Consider the following 22,680-nt stretch of genomic DNA (forward strand, 5'->3'; position numbering starts at 1 on the left):
TAGAGTTAGATAAGAGTTCTGGTTTATGGCCTGTCCGTCCTGGGGGAGGATCCCTCCTTCATGTGGACACCCCTGAGGTTTCTGCTTTTTTTCCCGGAATTGTTTTTTTTAGGAGTGTTTCCTTACTGAGAAGGAGGGTCTTAGGGCAGGAATGCCCAGTTTAGTTTAGTGTGTTTAGTTTAGAATTTACCTATTCAACTCTATGTCTTCATGTTCTTCATGATTTCATGTTTACTGTACAGCCTGTTGAGACGACTGTTGTTGGGATATTGGGCTATAGACATATAATTGAATTGAAAAATAAAATTGAATTATAGAATTTTGATTAAGTTTTGCGCATATGAGTGATTAAACCGTCATTGGTACAGTAAAACAGATCATTTATTAACCTTCCAGCTGCTTTGATGTCAGGACAAAGACATCAGTGCACGAAGCCCCATCACACACTGTCTAAAATAAAAGTGAGGACTCTGTGCAGAGTGTCACTCAGAGGGATTTAGTGAAACCAAACAACAACAGCTGTTTGTCCATAAAACAAAGACTCGGGCATGAGTAGGAAGAGCCCGATCATTTCTCACTGATAGATCGATCTGGCATCTAACACACTCAAACCTGTTTATCAGGAGAGGCCGTGCCCGAAAAGAAGATGGCCTAAATTCAGCAGCTGTGAAAGAAGACGCTGAATCCACTTGTTTTTGTTAGTGACATGACCATTTGACTTTTCAGAAGTTTGGTTACTTCGGGTCACCAAGAAGCTTATATTTAGCTCACAGGAAGATGTGGGGATGCTGTGGTTTGCTGAACAAAACACACAAACACACAAGAAGACAAAACGGAAAGTTGATTCCACCCAAGGTGCCCAATATTTTCTGCTGTCTGTCTATCAGCTTTCTCCACCCACAGAGGGACTTTACACTTCAAGGGGGCCGAACATCTCACTGTGCACTAGAAACTCCCAGAGGATCTGCAGACTTCTTGAGGCTTTTGACATCAGTAAGGTGCAGACAGCCGTCATCAACAGGCTGGAAGGAAATAAAACTGCAGAACAAAAAGATCATTTCATTTTAAATATCAAATCCAGCTGATCTTTATCAGCCTAATTCAGAACTTACTGTTGCAAATCAGCAGCATCAGCTGCTAAATGAGGGAATCAATCAAAAAAGTAAATCTCAAACAAAATTAGAAGCTATTGCTGACATTTTTGATAGTTATCCTCCAATCCCGACTTCTTTTATTTGATTCCGTTTGGAAAAAAACCATCAGAAGCTCCTGCCGCATCACTGATGTCATTACCATCCTTCCTAACATTGACTTCCTGAAATTCATGTGTTGCGGGTTTCAATCCCAAACGTTGCTTCAGAATTCCTTCACACCGGTTCCTCCCAGTTAAAGACAAGAGAATGGACTCTATAAACGCATCTCTGACCGACGGAGATCCAAAAAGTCTTAATGTGAACAAACAGGAACATTTCTAACAGACCCTGCTTTGTCAATTTCTGTGAACTTTCTAAACATTTCTGTGGGTAAAAAGGAAAATGGCAGAAACTGTTCTAATCTTGACTTTTGGATGTCAGACGCTGACCCCTGCCCTCCAGTTTATGCTTGTGAATTGTTTGCATTGCACCGAGTTATTTTGTTGTAGCAGCAGCTGATGTGACAAGCAGCAGAAAAACGCCAGAACTTCACAGCCTTTACATCTTTTTTTAATTGGATTTTTTACAAAATGTCAGATCAACGTTGAAATATTTTAGTCATTTTGAAACTAGATATTGTTTTCTGAAACTGTGATGGCCACACAGGAGAAGGATCACACAGGATGAGTAGCCTTAGCATTCTAAACAAGTGTGACGTCATCTCCAGAACCGGTACCTGTGTTTGACGGAGGTCCGTCTGTGGGTGCCGCCCGACAGTCACATTAAATAATGGCGATGCTTGCTGTGGTGGAAGAGCAAAAAACAAACGTTAGATGTGACAATCGGGTGATTGTTCTTCAACCCAGACAGACAATGCGCCATGTTTGTGTGGGCCAGCTTTATTTTAAAGCTCGTTGTTTTAACACCTAGGCTCTGAAAATGCTGGTTTCCTTTTCCTAAGCTCTAAATGACTACAGTTGAGCGCTCGCTGAACTAAAAGCAGTCTTTCCAAGAGCGTAGTCAAATCCGCGCGTCAGAAGTTTCCACGGCCGCGCGGCTGCGTGCGGCGCGCAGAGGAGCAGGTTCCACTCCCCTGTCCGGATCATTTGACTGTGGTTAGGCTTTTTTCTCTCTGAGCTCTCGGCAAAACTCGTCACTTTCCGATGATCAAATTCCGGAACTCAAACCAAATATGGAGCATCGGAGGACTTTCACTTGTGCCGGATTCAGCCTTTTATGGGTTAAGACGCTCGACCGGAATTCCTCTTCTGATGTTTCAGCGCAGCTGAGACGCGATGAGCGACAAAAACCGAGAAGAAAAAGGAAGGAAAGCATCTTTTGAAGTGACCGGAGTGTCTTTTCGCGCGTATTTGGGACGTTTTGTGGTAAACTGCTGCAGAGCTGGTGTGAGCGGAACAGGTCGGCCGTAACAGCGGCGCAGCAGCGGGTTTACCGCGGACAAGAGATTCCCTTGTCACGGAGCCTCCTGGCCAATCAGCGTCAGCAGCGCCTCCTGTCTTTCTTTGTTCTCATAGGCCCACCCACTCCATATTTGGATAGTGACGTCACGGCAGCGTTCAAAAGGTTTCCCATATATACATACCAGAGTCAGGGCCCCCGCTCCCGTTACTTTAAGTGAGTAAACTTTACGCGCAGAGCGCATGAAGTGCCGCAGACGCACGGCGCGCATCCTTTCAGAGCCGCAGTGAGCCGCAGGGACATGCAGCTCTAACCTGACCTGGACGCACATCCTCAGTGTCCGCGCGCTTTCAAGAACAGACGCCAAAGATCCAAGACAGAGTGGAGCGCGCGCACGCGTTTGGCTCCGTGCACGATGACAGCAAAAACTCTGGAGAAAGTGAATCCGGTGAATCTCGGGGGGTTCGTGCATCCGACAGGAGAAAGCGTGTACTCGGTGGATGACATCGCCACCGGCCTGCCGACCTCTGTGGCCATCTTCCCCAACGCAGACCTGGGGGGCCACTACGACCAACTCAATGTTGCAGCAGGTAAGAAGCCCCCAGCAGACTCCTGTAGACAGACAGATGCGCTTCTTCCCGCCTGGCGCGAGCAGGTTCTTCATGGTTCGTGTTGTTTTTGTCCGCAGACAGCCTGATGGACATGTGCACGGAGAAACGCTCCATGGACCTCTCCTCATACTCCACCGGCTTCTCGCAGCCCCCCTCCCACCGGAACCAGACCTTCACCTACATGGGAAAGTTCTCCATCGACTCCCCTTATCCAGCTAACTGGAGTCCCGACGGGGTGATAAACATCGTTTCGGGCATCTTCAACATGACCCAGCCGCCACCTCCCCCCCCTCCTCCCCCCTCATCTTCCACATCCTCCTCTCCGGCTTCATCAGGATCTCCGCATCACTTCTCCAGCGGAAATTTGAGTTGCACCATGGCGGCTCAGAGTCAGGCAGAAATAGATCACCCCCACCATCCGTACTCCCCTCCGCCTCCTTACCCTTCCTCCAGCTGCCCGGAGGTGTACCACCAGGACCCCTCGGCGTTTTTGTCCACCTCCACCTGCCCCATCAGCTCCTACCCATCGACCCCCTACCCGTCACCCAAGCAGCCCAGCAGCTTAGACGCCCAGGGGCTGTTCCCCATCATCCCCGATTACACGGGCTTCTTCCAGCCGACGTGTCAGCGGGACATGCACACAGCGGGCATCCAGGACCGGAAACCTTTCGTCCCGTGTCCTCTCGATACTTTTCGAGTCCCCCCTCCTCTGACTCCGCTCAACACTATTAGGAACTTTACGCTTGGAGGTCCGGGAGCGGGCGGCTCAGACGCAGGGCAGCAGAGGCTTCCTTCTGCCTACAGTCCACAGAACCTGCCCTTAAGGCCCATTCTGCGACCCAGGAAATATCCGAACCGACCCAGCAAGACCCCCATCCACGAGCGTCCGTACCCCTGTCCGGCGGAAGGCTGCGACCGGCGCTTCTCCCGCTCCGACGAACTGACTAGACACATCCGCATCCACACGGGGCACAAGCCCTTCCAGTGCCGGATCTGCATGCGCAACTTCAGCCGGAGCGACCACCTCACCACGCACATCCGCACGCACACGGGGGAGAAGCCGTTCGCCTGCGACTTCTGCGGCCGCAAGTTCGCTCGGAGCGACGAGAGAAAGAGACACACTAAAATCCACCTGAGGCAGAAGGAGAGGAAGTCCTCCGCCGTGTCCTCCTCCTCATCCTCCTCCAGCAGCAGCTCCGCGCTGGAGCGTTCTTCGGGCGTCATCAGCGCCACCAACGGGCTCTGTTCCTAGGTTTCCACAGAAACCTGGCAGCACACTAACCCTGAAAGGGACGGGACCAGTGAGATAATCGCCCAGACTGTTCAGTGCTGGTTTACAGACTGGATGGAAATGAACAACCTTGGTGCGTTTTGCGCTTTTACGCATGGAGATGCCGCAAAACTCCCACAAAGACTGAAGAAGAATGCACTTTGCCTGCACAGTCTACTGAACATCAGAGTCATTTATACACATAGCCATTTATTCATGAAAACCTAAATGGACTTTTGCGTTATAAAAGGGGATTTAAAAAAAGTCTCCAACAGTCACACTGAATGCTATCATGCGCCTGTACATATAAAATACTGCAATAACTTTTGAGGAAACATGTTTAAGTTATTAGACTGACGGTGGGTTTATTTGAACGTGTTTGTGCTCGGCTGCGTGCGCGCTCCAGTGCCTTGCTGTATGTTTGTGTTTGTTCACTCTGACGCTCCTAATGCAATGTAAATACCCAACAGTTGGAGAGCTTTCTATTTTTCTACAGCCTCGGTTCGTCCTTTAATTGACTGTGATTTTACTGAACAAGGGTGTACAGATGTGGAACTTTTACCGACTTGACATGCGTGCTGTGATGTGTCCTTTAAGATTTATTAAACATGGTGACAACCCTCGCGGCCTCGTCTCTTGATTTGTGAAGCCAGTTGGAGCCTCGAACAGGAACAAAATCAGTGACCTCACTGCACTTATTTAGGTTTGGAAACACTGGTGGGTAAAATCCCTTATTGCGTCACCCGTGGCACCTGTGACTCACACCGTTTGCCCACTCACTATTTGTATGGGTGATCCAGAAGCGCATGCAAATCTGCGTTTGCGCGCAGCGCTGAACGCGCTCAGGGAGGGTTCCATATGTCAGCGTTAGGCCCGAACATCTCCTTTATTTCCTCTCTTTTTGACAGATACGTGACACAGATTACACGCATTTTTCAATAAAAGCTCTTCTGAACAGTCATCATTTATTGTTTTGCGCTTCATAATTATGTTCACGTATTTTTCGGCACATACGTCATTTTGCAGAGGAATGTTTTCGCCACTTTTCCCCCTCCATGTATGTAAGGCGTTCATGTGAAGAAACAAACTCAGTTGCTGCTCTTCCTCCGCCGTAAACCAGCTGTTCTTGATGCGCCTTCAAGCAGACATCACGCGACGCGCGGCCTTTCTTTTCCAACGAAAGTCACAACTCTGTTTCGCTTCAATAAACTTTTATCCTTAAATAAACTTGAGATTTTTTTGACATAATGTCCTCGAGTCTAAAAACAGTTTTGCCCAATTTGCTGCGCACCGCCACAGTCCAGATGTGGAATGAAGACGTGTTTTTCTTTTAGAGATTTCACTTAATTTTTTTTTATCAACGAAAGTTTTTATTTTAATTAATCTTTTTATATGTAATAGTTTTGTTATATATGCAGCGCTTTATTCTTTTCCCGCTAGTTTTTGTTTCCTTTTGCGGCGCAAACAGCAACTCACCTGAAGGATGAAGCAGGAGGGGATTGCGTGCTTATTTTAATGTCTTGACAATTACAAAAATAAATAAATAAAACAATGATAATAATAATAAGACAGGAAATGAGTGAAAATTTACCCCCCAAAAAGTGATCAAGAATAAAAAGCTGAAGAAAAAATGTCGGTATCTCATTCAAATTTTGCACAGGGTGGGAGATTTCTCTAAAAATGAATAATCTGGAAGTTCTGGTTGCTCCAAAAGAGTTCTGATAACCATGTAATGGGTTTGATCAACAACAACCACAGGATGCAGTCAAGATCAGTTTCTTTGAAAAGTTCTCAGAACGTTTCATTTTAAATATAAATACATTCACATTTCAACCAGAAAGATTTCCAGCATTTTCTTTTTACAGGTAAAGGTGGGATCCAACCCTGGGTTTTACATCCACGCGGCGGTCAGGCCTGCTGCGGCTGATCACAGGCAGAATTACACCTCATAGAGTGACTCTGACGCCTTAAAGTGGCATTTTTCTTCATCACAGGCGTTTAAATGCTGACAGACATAAATGTAACAGAACTGATGCTGTAAACTCCAGATCAACCAACCTTCTGATTTATTCTTTTAAAGGAAACAGAACTAAATTCCTCTGGAGAACATTTTTATGCTAGTGGTTATAAAAAAAAAGAATAGACTTTATTAATCTCTACTATTTCAAAAATGTTTACATTTCTGTGTTTCAAGTTTTAAATTTTTGGGGAGGATTCAGCAAACCTCCTGCTGCCTTTTTTATTTTCAATGAGTTGAGAGAAGCGCCGCAGCTCTGTAGTCGCATGTTTAACTCATGTTAAACCACCTAAAACCATGTAAAAAAATGTAAACCAAAGGCAAAAAAAGAGTAAATAATCCCATATAACCCCAATTTAAACTGTTTTTAATGCAGGAAGTGTCGCCAAAAGAATTTCTGAAGTTACTGAAAGACAAATGAAACAGTCCAGAGTGATCCCAATGTTTGAGTTTGGCCCTGATGCTAACATGGTTTTCTGTGCTCTGCTGTTGTCCTGCCTCTCCTTTCTGGATTCTTCATTGGGGGGCAGAGGAAGAGGCGAGCTGCTGGGACTGAACTTCACAAAGAGCATCTGTGTCCTCATCTCCCACGTTGTCCCTCCTCGCTGTGCTTCGTGGAGATTTCAAGGCTAGTTTGAGACGTTCTGACCCGTTCCACCTCAGCGGACGTTCAGGAGGATATTCCTGCTGATATTTCTGTCCACCACAGTTTAAATACAAAAGATAGACTTCAGAACTGGAATGTCATCACAGAATTTGATGCAAGGAAAAGGGGGGAAGAAGCATCCAGAAAAAGAGGCCAACTTTATGAAAGCAAATTCTTCATGATTTCCATGTGTTTTATTTTTAGACATCTGAAGGAAAACAAAGAGACCTGATCTTTGGTGGAATTTAAAACAGTGGAATTGCTCTGAAGGTTCCTGATCTCCCATCAGCCACTGAGCACTGAGGGGCTGAAAAAAAAAACTAATTTTGATCAGTCACATTTATTAATTGATGCTATTTTCATGTACACAACCATAAAAACCAGAAAAGCTTAATTTTTTCTTCCTCCAACCTGATTTCATCCATTTAAATGGTGTCACCTATGTGAGAAATTGAACATTTCAGTGTAAGCTTGTAGAATGTGTGAACTGTGCCAAGAAAAAAGAAGGCTGATCGTCCCTGCTGCTGACCAACACCTCAGCTGTTCTGATGGACGGACGGATGAAACCAGAAGAATCCCACCAAACGAGCAGTTGGTTCATGGACCGTGGAGGAGCAGCCGCCTCTCGGTGCTCAGCAGAGGACTTTGGACTCCTGATGGAGCAAGGTTGCCATGATCCCGCAGATTCACCAATGCATGCAGCTTTCTCAGTGCAGCCACACACCTTCACCCCCCCTCTGCTCTGCCAACCAAACTGCCTGTTTCTTTTTTCATTTTGAAATAGTTTATTTCAAGCAATCCAAGCAAGAATAATGCACAAAAAAACACAATCAGCAGTTACACATTCATACAGAGACGTATCAACTTATGATGACAGACATTAAATTAAAAATTGCTTGAAAGGGAGTAGAAAAAAGCAAACTTTTATAATCCTACCTCTGTTCTATTTCATTACATGATTTATCATCATCCAGTTCCTAACCGTTATCAGATATCTATGCCTTACCAACACAGTTTCAGGTCATTAAGAATATTTAAGTATCAATAAATCACATGACGAACATGAAGTACTTAATATTTTGGATATCAACATAGTACATGCAGATCAGTTATCTAAAATATGTGCAGATTATTATTCATTAGAAAAATCCTGACTTTTTGGGGCAAGTGAAGTGACATCATCAGAGATCAATCACCTGATTTCTTGCCATGAACGCCAGAATCTTCAGGATTGTGAGTCTGTTGCAGGACCACACACAGACTCACACTCACACGCACACCTATAGGAGCACTTCAGAGACACACACTGCCCCATGAAGCAGGTTTTTGGCGTGTGGGAGGAAGCTGGAGGCACGAGGAGAACGTGCAAACTCAAACAGAAATGGGATTGGAACCAGGATGCGAGGGCGCTAACCACTGCACCACCTAATCACCTGATGAGGTCACATCCGGTCACATTTCTTCCTTAGTTTTTTTGAAACCCCAAAGCTGTCCATCTTTCCTTGACTGAAATGATCTGGACTCTTAAAACATATACTATGACTGTAGCTTGGATATTATTTTCATTTTACAAGTTTTGCCAAATGCATTTTTGTTCATTACATAAAAGTTCTTTATACATTTGTTAAAAACTATGAACTAGAACAGAAATGAAAGATGGGAGCATGTTTTTAATGTGCTGGATTCTGTTTCCTGGCTCTTTTCCAGTCTTCTCGCCGTTGTTTGCTGCTCTTTTGGTCTCATGCGATCCGGCGTTTGCTTCAGTCTGTCCGATCTTCTCAAACATCAACATTTCTAATTAGCTGAGCAGAGAGATGATGGATGTGGGCTTCAGGAGCAGCCATGTCTCTTTCTAATCACCCAGCAAGCCTCCTGGCATCCCCTTCCCTCATTCAGCGCTGTTTGTCTTCTCCTCTGGACTTCGCCGTCGTTTTCCAGAGCCATTCATCTTCTCTCAACACGCCCCCCCATCCCCATTCATTTCTTTTCCTTCATAAGCCTCATTTTTTATCCCTTACCTCGTCTCAGCTTGCACTCATCCCTCTTCATTCGCTCTTCTGTCCTTTAGATCCCTTCCTCTCCCAGAGCCAGAACATCGGTGGGAGTTTGGATCTTCTGAAGTTACCGACCTGCTGAACCTGAAAGCACATTTTCGAGACTCGTTTTAATTCTTACAAAAAAATAAATGAATTTTTCTCATAAAATGTGTTGCAGGTGACTCAGCTGGACTCTGTGGATGGGGTGGGGTGGGGGGGTGTTAACCCCCTCCAGGACTCCATCACAAGCTTCAGCAGTGGTGTAGTGGTCAGCACTATCACCTCAAGCAGGCTCTAGCTTGAGCCCTAGCTGGGTCCCCCCCTTGAGTGGGCCCCCCACACTTTCCCCATGCACAAGTGTCCTGCCCCCCCCCCCCAGCCCCAAAGCAGCTGGGAGGGGCCCAGGCACCCACCTGCAGAGGAACAAAGAAAAGGAATGGATCAAAGCTAAAAGACTTTCCGATCACATGACCCCGTTTTTCAACATTTTTTTACACTGCTGTAATTTTATTTCATTTATAATTTGTCTGGTTACCGTGGTTACCGTGATGCAGCTCCTGCTCAGCTTTTCTAAACAGTTTACAGTTTGTGAGTGTTAGTGAGGATTCTGATCCATTTTAGGAGAGAGTTTTCTTTTGACGTGTTTCTGTTTTTTTTTTTTTTTTTAACAAATGTCCTCTTTAGGTGAAAGATCTGGCCTGGAGGGAGTAGCTGGAGTCTTCTAGAATAAAGCCACGGCGTGCTGAAGCTGCAGCCTGAGCTTCTGTATCACACAGCCATGCCTGTGAGTGAGGAGGTGTCGTACGAGGGCCTGAGAACCACGGGCATGTGGGAGGCCGGACGGCAGAATCCCCTCCAACGCAGGCAGGACGAGGGACGTCCACACCATCCACTTAGAAAGCAGCAGGAAGAGGAACAGCCCTCACAACAAAGGTGTTGGAGCTGCGGGTATGACTTGGTGACCTGGCGAGATGTGAGCAGCAGGGACGGAGCTGGAGGTCCTCACGGGGAGGCCGTTTACCACCGATTGAGGAGGTGCAGCAGCAGTTTCTCCTGCTGGATCCACGGCGGTCCTTCCTCTGGTTTCTCCTGTTCACGTTTCAGGTCTTCAGTTTTCTGTCGAGTCTTCAGAACAGTTCTAAAGCCTGGTTCTAAACCAACAGAATTCAGTTGCTGGAGCCTATCATAGCCACTGTCAATGTTGGACAGTCCATCCCGGTAGATCTACCACCTGTCCGTCTTACAGTCCTGTCTGCTGATTGGCTGACTCAGGTGTCTCCTCAGTCTGATTGACTGAACACACCTGATCCAGGTGATCAGGGGCAGAAAGTGCAGGCAGGGTGGAGGATCTTCAGGACCGGGAGCGGGCCGCTCTGCTTTAGAACATCGATACCACAAACTAGCAGTTTAATCTGGTTTAATCCCAACGGTCTCACAGAGATTTGGAGCTTTGCATTACAGTAAATCTAAAAGACCCGATTGATGTGGAAACGTCTCTGCAATAACAAAATAGGGATAAAATCAATTCATTGTGTTGAATCTATCGTAAGTCTAAAAAATGCTAAATATAGAAGCTTTTATTCATAATTTAGTTTGGTTGTTTTTATTGTAAAAACATAATTTTCTTGTTGAAATTTAGATTTTTGTTCAGTTTAGATCAGTTATTGGAAAATCTTTCTTACAAAGTGATTTTGAAGAGTAAATCTGACAAATGAATGAAATCCTGTTGAAGTGAACGTCGACCTTGTGAATTTGGTAGAGAAACCAGCTTTATCAAGCATGATGCTGATGCTCAGAGATAGAGATTTCCAGGAAACTTCCTTCTAAGAAACATTTCTGTCAGATTCTTTTATTTCTTTCACCACAGGAGGCTTTAGACGGGAAACCGAGACGTTATCAGAGCTGACAATCTGAATGTGAGAGACAAAAGATGAATAAACATATCCTTCTGACACAGAAGCTTGTGCAGTGTAACATGTGAAGAATCTCAGCTGACGTACAGTGACATGACCGGGGCCGTACAGTGATGAAGCAGGGCTTTGTCGACGTCTGAAGCACATTTGGGTTTGGGACGAGGCTTCAACAGGAGCAGAGTTTTCTCTGAAAATCACGTCTAGAGTCAGTTCCATGAGTTCCAGTTACTGGAGGCCGCCGTCCGTTCAGGAAGTTACAGAAACGAGGCTCGGAAGGGATCGACTGGACAGAAAAACCCGCCAGTACTTCCTGTTGTGAAGCTGCCATCGTGGCCAAACTCTGCTAGAAGACAGCGACCCGGCTTTATCCGGATGGGAATGTGTCAAACGGCCCGTCTGAATCAGAGATATGATCACGGTTAGATAATACTGTGGTGCAGGTTAAGACAAAGGGATAAAGTATGTGTGCATATATAAGTATTACGTAGTGTGAACACCAATAATGCTAAAAAAATCTCTTTCAAACATTAAGGCAGCTGGAGTTCAGCTCCAGGCTTCGGCATTAAGACACGTGACGATGAGGAGGGCCTCTGCAGCCACGACGAAGCACAGCAGAGAAGCTGAAGGTCCCTCACCATCAGGCTGATAACATTCATTGTGTAGAAGGCAGCAACATGTGTCTGATGCAGTCTGGGAGGGGGGCGCAACCCTGAAGTAGAGCCTTCAGACGAGGCTTTCCGTCCGTTTGGCTTCCAGGTGATCTCTGCTTCCCTGTGGGGGGGGGTGCAAAGCTGCATCTCCCCACGTGAATGGACAGATATCGGAGGACCTCGCCCCACAGGGAAGGCGAGCTGTGCCTCAGATCACGACGGCAGGGCCAGGGTACGGCTCCCCGCCACACCAGAAGTCCTCTGGCTGAGGGATTTCTAGCAGCCACACCTCCTCGTCCTTCTCCTTCTGGCCTCCCTTCGCCACAGTCCCGTCTTCCGCCGCCGTCTGCAGCAGTTTGTAATAGTGACAGTCCCTCCCATCGTCTGGATTGTAGGGAGGGGCCAGGATATCCAGAAAAGCCACGGGCCCGTCGACGGCGTCGATCTGGTGGAGGTTGTCCCGAAGCGGCGTGAGGAGACATGGCCCGCTCTCCTCGGAGTACTGGGCGACTGAGCGGAGCGCCGAGCGCCACACGGAGGCCCTCTGCCGCGGCTCCAGGGGAGGGTCGAAGGGAGGAGACGCGCCGCTCTTGGTGGAGCCGCCCTCAAGCTTGTCGAAACATCGGACGTTCAACTTCCCGTAGAGGACCTGAGGAACAACGGAAAGAGAAAAACATGGAAAGTCAAAAACACGCTGGGCGTTAGAACGAGAGCAGTAAACCGCTGGAGGACGAGGAGAACGTCCGACTGCATCTGTGTTCTCTACACACACGGATGTTGTCATGAACACTTCCATGAGATCGGTTTCATCAAACAGCCTCCTCAGACGGGGAGGAAGGAGTGAGTGAGCTTAAGTGTTGATTGGGGAATCGAGGAGCTGGAGGGGTCCGATGAATCGACCATATCTAGCATTTTGACCACCTAGCTTGCGTTCATTGTGTGTCGTAAGTCCTGGTTGTGGCGTCCGATGCATCAGGGCCGTCAGTGCTGCATGGAGGAGGCTCTGTGTGGCGTGGATTCAGTGAAAGAAAACCCGCCGAACATCAGCGGCATCCTCTCCACCTCCCTGCTGACTCCGCCTCACCAGACAAACACAGGCCACGGTCACATGACCAGCCCACATGGAGTTATGTTCATCTTTGCTTTGACATTTTTACTACCTTCTTTTATTTACTAGTGTTATTTTGATCTCATTACATGTCGGCTCCTTTCCCACGTTGTTCTGCACACATCTTAGCCCTACCAGAGAAGTTACATGTTGGGGAGGGGGCATGGTCACTTGACCACTGGAAGGAGGTCTGAGACCCACGCATACACTTCATTCAGCAGGGGAATAACTCCACACACTGTGGAAAAAAGGAGTGCACGGCCTTAGCTTAAGCTTTTTAGGGAGCTGTCCTCTGCTTTAGCAAAACTGACCCATCACAGGACGGCACCACATTCACCAAAACCAGCTGAGGCCCTCAGGCGCGTTCATGAATAGTACACAGACACGTGAGGAGAAGAAGGAACTTTGGATAAATAGACTTATTCTGAGACTTTTTTGCTTAAGGTGGACGAGCCGATTCCGGATCAATTCTCCAGACCAATCGTACTCCTGATCTCCTCTTATCTTAGACAGCATTCCAACAGGAAGAAGGAATCCAGAGGAACCCAGCCAGCTGTCTCATTGAAGAAAAAAGCAGACGAGTTCAACCAGACGGGCCTTCAGCTAACAGACCGAACCTTTAATGAAGACACTGTCCCTACAGGAGTGAAGATCCTGGAAGGACAGAGTAGATTTACGGACCTCAAAGGAAACAGAAATGCTCCCTGGTCCTGGTGGCAGATGTGATGGTTGTTCTCTTATCTGCTATACCAAGCGGGCGTTGGGGGGTCTTGGTGTGAGGATGGCTGGACACTCTCCCTCCTCTTTTTACATTCCATCATCCATTTTAGAGGAACACTCACCTGAGCACAGGTGTCAGCTCACCTTTGCACTAATAGTTCGAGTGACTGAATGAAATATTTTATACTATTTAGTCTGAATGCACAAGTATGCGTGTGTGAACATTGTTTGTATTGTGTACATGTTGACATGTGGACATTATTGGAAACAACAGGTATGTTTGTAACATTTGAGTGTGTGGACAGGCCCCGCCCCTTTTAGATTTATTATACATCTAAACCTGACAGTAATGATTATAAACTTCCAGCAACTTGTTGCTTTATGGTTTTACCCCCCCCCCATAATCACCCTCCTAACCCCCTCTCTCTCTTCTTCCTTCCTTTCCTTTTCCGCCCGGTCCAACAAAAAACAGTTACAAGTATAATTAATATGAATAAAGTTTAGCCTAAATTACAAATGGGGTTTATTCAAATATACTCCTCGTGTGTCAGAAGATTCATAACCCCTAAAATATGTCCAACACAAGAGGCCTTCAGCTCTCATCTGTTTGCTCAGCTGCTGGACAGGAGAAGTAAAAAAAAAAAAAGAAATGCTCCCATTTGCTAAACCTCGACTTAATTCAGTTATAATGTGAAACAAAAATGCAATAAAGACAGAAAAAGGAAGCTGTCCTTAAACTGGAGTAACTAGAATAGTCACTCTTAATTCTGGCGGATGCAGCTGACGTCTATTTAGATGTTTGCACATGTTTTGAAAGTGTACAGTAAAGTTGTATTAGTCCACTTGTAAATGCAAAGAGCCTAAACCAATGAGAGTGATCCTTCCTCTCCTTTCCCTTCGCCGTTGTTCCAAAGTCACTGTCCGGGTTTTTTGGGATGATTCGTCAAGTTTGTTTCGTTTATACAACACTTCCCACAATCCAAAAAATCGGACCTGTCCTACATTGCCTGAAGACATCACGCCTCGCTGTGGGAACAGGCATCTGATGTCCAGCTTTTGACGCCATTTTTGGTCATTTCAATTTAATCCAACCCCCACGCCACTAACAGTGGGAATGAATTCCTGTTTGCATTCAGGCTGGATTCCGAGCTTGGATCAGGACGACTTCAAACGTTTGCCAAAGTCACCAACTACTGCCAAAAAGTGGTTTTTCAGAGACCACATTCTCGCTCAGATATCAAAATACCGCAGACTCCACCCCACAACAAAACCCAAATAGGCTCCTCCCACTTCTGGACTCATCAGTGGACACGGGCAAAGCTGCTGAACTCAGTCAACAGTTTCTCGACGGCTTCCTTCTGTTATTCTTACAGGACGTCATTTGAAGTGTGTGCAGGTTTGGGCGGGGTTACGGCCCCACTACCACGCTGAACCCTCGTGCTACCTTGTGGGGTCCAGATGACCCCACCCTTACATTGACATGTTCTCCCTACCATGACAAAGGTGGATAAAGGTGGAAAGATTTCATGTAATCCATGGACACCAGTGAAGATCATTGAAGAAAAAAGGTTCAGAGCACTGTCTAGTGGGTCTAGATGACCCAACTCCCAACGTTAACGTGCCTCTGGACCCCACAAGACAGCACAAGGGTTACGGTGGACGTGGTTAAAGGTCAGAATAAAAAGAAATGAACTTTTCTGTCAATTCTTGGGGATCACAGAGTTTTCTCTGAACGTCTCCTCCAACTGCCGCTCTGACTGTCAGGATCTGCCTTGACCTTTTATTTAGGCCTCATGCTGGAAAAACATCAACCGGTGAGTGAATGCATGTTCATTTCTTTGTCGGTTAACTTCAATTTGAGCTTGATCGGTTATACTTTCTCAGAGAAAACGGTAACGGGTTAAATCCACAGGAAAAACGACACGGCTGACAGACTATTGCGACTCGGTTTCTGTGTTTTGGTCAAAACTACTACAGTAATTGAGTTTTCACCGACATTCTTTTTAGTGTTTTCTTACGGAGTTTAAGGTTCAGAGCATCTTAGGGGGGGGGGTTCTCTGTGACTTAATCAAACCAGGGTCATTTTAGGTGACTGAACAAACAAACAGGAGAAAAAAAGACTGAAGGAGTGTGTGGAAGAAAGGGAGGCTCAGAAGGTCAGGAGGGCCTCATGATAGTTTGACCTACTGGAATCCAAACAGAAGAAATGGGAGGAGCCAACGTTTTTTCCTTCCTTTTACACGATAATTCATCATAAATCATTTCTGTGCTCGCTGTACTTTTTTAACCATTTTGGTGGAAGCTGCTGCTGAGCCGAGGCCTGTGTGGTCAGAGAGGCTCAGGTGAGTCGCACAGGTGAGAACAGGTAACCTGGAGGAGAACAACGGAGGTGAGGGAGTCCAGACCTTCAGCATCCCGTTCATGCCCGGGTGGTCGTGCAGCGGGATGGAGGCGCCGGGCCGCAGCAGGAACACCCCCATGCTGAACGCCTCCGTCTCGCAGATGTGCATGTACGTGACCGGGGGGCTCTGGAGCCCCGCCGCCCCGGAGCCGCCCTTGCTCCTGCGGGGATCGAGCTTCAGGTCCGCGGCCCTGACGGAGGTCACCAGGGAGAGCAGCTTGTCCGCCGCCGCTCGGTTGTCCCCGTTGGGCGACGTCTTCATGCCCCTGAAGGCCACGTTTGCCTGCTTGGCTATTCTCTGGATGAGGGGGGGTTTGTTGTCCCGCGGCATTCTAACGGGTATCAAAGTGTCGACGGCTCCGGTCCGAAGGAAGCGCCTTTTCAGAGGCTTTTTTCTCCCCGAATGTCCCGCGGAGGAGGTCGGTCCGAGGTCAGAAAAAAGCTACACTGGATACCGGAAGAAACAGGAATAAAATTATACTTGAAAAGGTCATATTTCTCCGCTACAACTCATTCCACCGTCTCCTCTCCCCTTCGTCCACCCTCTGAGAACCTGCGCGCGGAACGAAAGGCTTTCTGGGAGACGTAGTATGATCAGGAGCATCGTCGAGCTTTACTTTTAGCTTCCTGTAAAAAAACATGTATAATTGTTTCATTCAGTGGTTTTTAATCAAAAATAGGGTAAATTTTGGTGGTTTAGATGTCAGCTTACTAGCTAAAATAGAATGTACATTTCTTCAAACCTTTCGTTAACTACAATTCCCAGAAGCCACCGGGAGCCGATTGTGTTGAGGGGGGAAGGCCACACGGGCCATTGAACTCTCCGCAGCCCAGCCCTGTCTGGTGCTCTTTTCAGGTGACATTTACAGCATGTTTACGATCACTTTCCACGCAAACTTCATTTTATTCACCATGGGACACATTACAACGTTTTTTTTAAGCTGAAAGGCAGACATGAATGTTTGTTCAAATGTTTCTGTAGAGGAAACCAGAAATGCTTTCTTTGAATGTAATCAACTTCAAATGTTAATATCAAAGTTTGAAATATACAAATTTTATACAGAAACTTACAGCAATATTTGTCTTGGACTTCCCATGAATGTTATAAAAAAAGGTCAATAAAAATGCAGCTTAAATGCCATTAAAGATCAGGAACCTGCAGCCATTAAAAGAAGGATTGACTCCATCTTTTATAATGGAGTCCACGTTCTTTTTTTTGTCACAACTGCAGTACTTTTTTTTTTTTTGCAATACTAGTTTAAATAAAGAGTAACTACATTGTTTAATGCACTGTTTAGCTGTTATAGATTTTTTTATTTCAAATTGCATAAATGAATTTTAAGATATTGTAAAATTAGATGTCTGTGGTGACTGACAGCAGAAGGAAGTGAACATGATGAACCCCAATGCTGACTCACACCCCCAACCCTCTGAAAGAAAAAAGCTGAGTCACCAAACTCCGTTTATGACGAGTACCCCCCCCCCTCCCCCATGAGTGCCTTTTCTTTCATTTTTCGCACATGTCATTCAGCGTATTTGTGTTGATGGGCTGCTCGTTGCATTGTGTTACCTGTGTGATGGTAACGGGGGACACAAAGCAAACAGAATCCTCTTGAGAAATAATCAGGGCGCTGTATTCGGTGTGAGGAGGACACCAAAACGGTGCGTTACTACCATATATCCCCGTGTTAACATTATAACAGTAAATAGGAGAATAAAAAACACATCGGTTGGTTAAAGGAGGCTGAGGGTGGAGATGCCAGGAAAAAGGTCTAGAAGAGGAAGATCAAGGAGAACATGAAGATGTAGCTGGATAAAGGAGAGGCTGGGATGGATGCAGTTAAGAAGAAGAGGGCGTTCATCATATTTTCAGACCCTGACACAGCTGCATGGAATTCACAGCTGTACGCTGCAGACCTCAAACGAATGTATCCACGTGTATCTTGGAGTTTTGGGTCTCCAAAGGCAAACAAACGAACACTAATAAGGAGCTTATCTCATTTGAGAAACAGTCAGTTTTGGTCTGCGATGTCCGTCTCACCACTGCGAGTTTGTGTGCATGAAACAACATTGTTGAGTTGTGTGTTCAGAGAGGACAAAGTTGTCTCAGACCTCTATTTGTCTGAGATCCTATTTGCATCTGAAGCTGGCCCTCAGACATAAAGCCGACATTATTCTCCTCTGTTTAAAATGTGCATGATTGGCATTGCAGAGAAGTCAAGCCAGCTTCATCATGCAGCGTTCAGAGACGGCCAACGGACCCGGAAAGGACAGACGGCCCGCTGACGGCGTGCACACTCGCAGAGATGCATGCACAGCTGGAGGACACACACATGTTCATGTTTAAATAAGCGTGCGTTCATAAAGTTGATGGAGGGACAGGTGGACATCACTCTGTGAATGAGGGATGAGGGTTTGACCTCATGCAGCCATATTCATGAGCACACACACAGCTGTATTCATGCACACATTCCTGGCCTCTGGAATTAGCATAACGGGACAATGAGACAATGGTAACAGCTCCTCATGTATGGCCGAGCCGCCTTTGTGTGTGAGTCAATATACAGATTGTTCTTTTCCATCCGATGTGTTATAACTTTTTCTTTTTTCATATAATGAGTCTTTGAGCTCTTATCCTCGGTGGCCTCATTACCACCGAGACAGAAGCCGACTCCTGTGTTCACAGGAATGTTGCAGCCGTGGCAGACGGACAACATCAAGCAGCTTGTCTCAGAAGAAGAAAGTGGACAGAAGTCGGTTCATCAGGAGGAACAGTTGATCGTATGACATTCATTCAAAACGTTTTTTCCATGAACACAAACAGTGATGCATAACTTCACGCATCACATTTCTTTTGCCCCTCTGAAGACCAGTGACCTCCTCACGGCCTCAGACCTCTGTTTTTATCCTGTTAGATTTCATGATGCGTTCAGCAAAAACAATCCGCATATTTTATTCCTCAATGCGTTCAGTTTGTCTTATTTGTTGGGGTCAAGAGAAAATGTGGCATCAATGCCAACGTTCTGTGGGTCTGAAAAGCTGATTTAGTCAGAAAGTCCTTCCAAGGTCATCATTCAAACAGCCATGAACACACGACGCGTCTTAACGGATGAGCAGCACCACACGGCCAAGGCGCCTTTAGGTTGGACGGTCAGGTGTTGCAGGTGAACTCGTCTCAGAGTGTCATCAGCAGACCTGCATCAAGACTCTGAACTACTGACAGAGTTTGTGACAGACCCAGGAGTGGAGCACCAGACCGCAACCATGACCAGTACCTAAGGTACCTTCTGTACAGTTGCAGGTCCGTTTACCAGATGTGAGCCGTACTACGGTTTCCAGACAAACCGTTCAGAACCAACTCCACCGCTTTGACTGGAATACACGTGACTCCACTGACACCACGACACTGCCGTGAACGTTTGCAGTTGAAGACCACGTCACCTGGACGATGCAGCAACGGTCTACCTCCCTGTTCACTGATGAGCGTTGGGTTGCAAAGAGGCGATGGTCGGAGAAGGCAATTAGATTATTGTAGAAGGTCCAGGTTCCTACCTCGGAGACATAATAGAGCCGTCATCCACCCCCAACTTTCTGTTCGTGGGTGATAATGCTGTACCACATGGTACCAGAATTGTCCCGCTGGACTTCAGGAAGTGGGAGTGGCTCATTTGGTTCAGCCAGCAATGACCTCTGACCTGAACCCCTCAGAGCATCTCTGGGCAGAGACATCTGTTCTTTTTACCATGAACATACTGATGTTTTTCTAGGCCTTTTAAAGAGCCTTCCTGCTTTTCTTCAGCCTTTCAGAGTAAACTATATCCATATGATAATATGTATGACATTTGCGACACTAAAGAACCATTTATCGTGAACTACGAGTCATTTTCGCAGCTCATTTTCCTACCCAAAGTTAAGACAACTTGATCTCTGAGGCTCCGCCTTTCACTCCTTGTGGGTGCCGCCCATTCCATGATGTCATCCTAGAGCCGGCCTCAGGAACGTGTGTCTGTTTTTCACCCATGAAAAACAAACAAACAAACAATATCCAAACTTTTTCAAAGATGGACATTCATATTGTGGATATTAATAGAAACCGTTTAGCCGTTTAAGAAAGTGGGCGTGTGTATTAACCTGGGGGCGGAGCTTGCAGCGCAGACTCTTCCTGGTAGGAGCAGTCCCTCACTTTATGATGTCACAATGTGAGAACCCACTCGTATTCGTGGATTGGGAGGGGCTGGTGCCCAGAGAGCAGGTTTGTAGAGGAATACTCAGAAATGTGTGAATGGATCAAAATACCACTTTGGGGTTGTTTTTCATAAGAAATGAACATTATAATACCCTTAAAATCTCAAAAAGATGATTTTTCATGATGTATGTATTTTAAGGCTCCCCTGGTTCCTTTGCAATTTCAGTGATCAAATACAATGATCAATTATAGGCCTTTAGATTTGTATTCTCTGGGAACATCGTGTTTTTCTGTAATTCAATAATTGAACTTCTGTCTCTGAAAGATCATAGTATCTGTTTCCTGTCTGAGTCATAATTTCTGTGGTAAAAGGTACACCCCCCATGCACACACAAACACTCACACACTCACAGAGGTACACAAAATCACTTGAACAGCCTCTTGAGATAAGACACTGAGCCTCCATGACTCGTTAAAATCTCTCCGTCACTTCCCTGTTTTGTTCTTGCGGTGGTCTGTCCCTCTTTTCTGCTTTTGTCTGCTGCACTCGTCTCCTCCTGAGCAGCCCTCTCAACCTCCATGAACACAATGGTTTGGATGTTTTTTGAGCTCGTACGTACATCTCTATCATGTGATTGCTTCTGCTAAATTGCAGTAGGTCTGAGTTGACTTTTGAATTGATTTCTTTCACTCGTTATGCTTGGCAGAGCTCTCTAACTCATGCAGCTCCACCTCAGCCCTCTTCTCTCAGACCTGAATGCTGCAGGCAGACCTAAAGGAATCAGAACCGTGACGACTTCAGGAAGTATTCATGTTCTGCTGCAGCGACTGAAACAACTTTAAAAAAAAATCTCAAGAGGTGTTTGACATTACTTTCATTAAAATATCATTAAAAAATGCACAAACAAACACGAATCCCGTAAAAATCCACAATCTAAGCAGCTTGTTCAGCAGCAGCTCGGTGGAGTTGCTGGAGAACTTTAGTCCATTTCAGTTCTGTTTCTAGAAGCAGTCTGCCTGCAAAGATGCTGAGACCACGAGGTCCAAACGTTTTTGTTTGTTTTATTCAGTAAAACAGTGAGAGAGCAGATCGGGTCAGGCAGTGCTTTGCATTTCACGTTTTCATGCCTCATGGATGCAGTTCAGACAGCGATTCTTAAAAAGTTTAGTTAGTACAACTGTGTTTTGGTTCAAATGTGCATCCAGGCAATGCTGATGAGAGGCATTCAGTGACTGTATAGAAGAACTGGAGTGAGTGAGAATGACATCAAAAATAAAGCCGTGTCAATCAGCAAATATTGCATGGATGAACACTGATCATACTTGAACATAAAAGAAAGAAAAGTTGTGGTTCTTTACACGGAATTTCCACAGATGTATCGGTAATGAACCACGTTAAAACTACAGAAGTATGAATAAACCACGCAAAGAACTGGTAAATTATTATTATTGATATTGTTACTATAATTGTGGTGTTGTTTATATGCAATTCATCAGTGATTTGTTCATGAATTTCATAGTTTTAACATGTTATGTGCGCCATGTACGTGATGTAAAAGTTAAACATCGCCGGTTCATGTGTGAACAGTCAAACGCCAAACGGTCGTGGAAAGCATCTCACAGAAATCACACACAATTGCGTGAGATTTGTGTAATAATTGTGTATAAACTACATAAAATACCTGTAAACTGCGTAATTCTCAACCGAGCAGAAGTTTTGAACAGCTTAAGATCCAATTCATGTAAAGAGCAGTCAGGCACAACCCTTGACGGACATCTGCGCACATCGACCAACGCAAGAAACGCATGTGAATGACGTCGATCATGCATGGATCCCGAAAGACAAAACATTTCATATGGAGTGGCTGCGCAACACAACCTTTAGAAAATGATTCACTTCTGGCTTTAGGGAAATGAAGTCAATTCAGTCGCTTTTTAGATGCGAAATGGAAGCCGCCATGTTGGAGTCAGACGACGTCATCAAGCAGTGATTGGTCCGAGTCGGTCTGAGTCAAGATTTCTCTGGACTTTTGTGAAAAATGAGGCCAGAATGGTCTTTTGGTCAATAGAATGACTAACAGCTGGAAGTCTGTGGGATTTGGGGTTTTTGGAGCCAGCGGTTACTTCCTGTTTGGAACGCCAGGGGTGGAGGGGTCACTTGTTGCAGTTCTCACATACAGGTAAGGGAAATATTGCAGAAATGATGCTGCTAGGGGACATAATCTTTAAAAAAAAGTGTTTCTGAAATAAATCAAAGTCAGAAAAGTGCAGCTCCTTTGAGAGAACACTGGAAACGCGTGGTGAAAAGATCTGCACCCTCATGTTGTGTTGTTGTGGTTTTTCATTCGTTTGTTAAGTCTTTGATAATTATGTCGCACATCTTCTGTTCAACCAATCGTCAGTTTGAGGCTCCGCCCATCTTCCTTTGCAGATTTACTGTGCAGCACTCATGTCAACAGTTTGCAGTTTTTTTGAACAGCGCTTCAATGTTTTTGCCTCCGCCCTTGTTTGACGTTAAGCTCAAGTATTAATTTATTTGGTTAGCTATTAATGCTACTGACTGTACAGTC

General features: G+C 45.8%; 2 protein-coding genes across 2 annotated transcripts; one reads left to right on the forward strand and one right to left on the reverse strand.

Moving 5' to 3' along the window:
- Nucleotides 1-1,703: 1,703 nt before the first annotated feature.
- Nucleotides 1,704-5,057, forward strand: egr2 (early growth response 2). The gene is made up of 2 exons (XM_004080784.4): nucleotides 1,704-3,142; nucleotides 3,241-5,057. The coding sequence occupies exons 1-2, from the start codon at nucleotides 2,968-2,970 to the stop codon at nucleotides 4,413-4,415; spliced, it is 1,350 nt and encodes a 449-aa protein (XP_004080832.1). The 5' UTR covers nucleotides 1,704-2,967; the 3' UTR covers nucleotides 4,416-5,057.
- Nucleotides 5,058-10,953: 5,896 nt separating this feature from the next.
- On the reverse strand, nucleotides 10,954-16,506 carry LOC101157575 (2-aminoethanethiol dioxygenase). The gene is made up of 2 exons (XM_004080733.4): nucleotides 15,929-16,506; nucleotides 10,954-12,344 (listed from the first exon to the last, which is right to left on the reverse strand). Exons 1-2 carry the CDS (start codon nucleotides 16,253-16,255, stop codon nucleotides 11,904-11,906), a joined length of 768 nt encoding a protein of 255 aa, XP_004080781.1. The 5' UTR covers nucleotides 16,256-16,506; the 3' UTR covers nucleotides 10,954-11,903.
- Between the last annotated feature and the right edge of the window lie 6,174 nt (nucleotides 16,507-22,680).

Source organism: Oryzias latipes, chromosome 19 (genome assembly GCF_002234675.1).
Source record: "Oryzias latipes chromosome 19, ASM223467v1".
Classification (NCBI taxonomy): Eukaryota; Metazoa; Chordata; class Actinopteri; order Beloniformes; family Adrianichthyidae; genus Oryzias; species Oryzias latipes.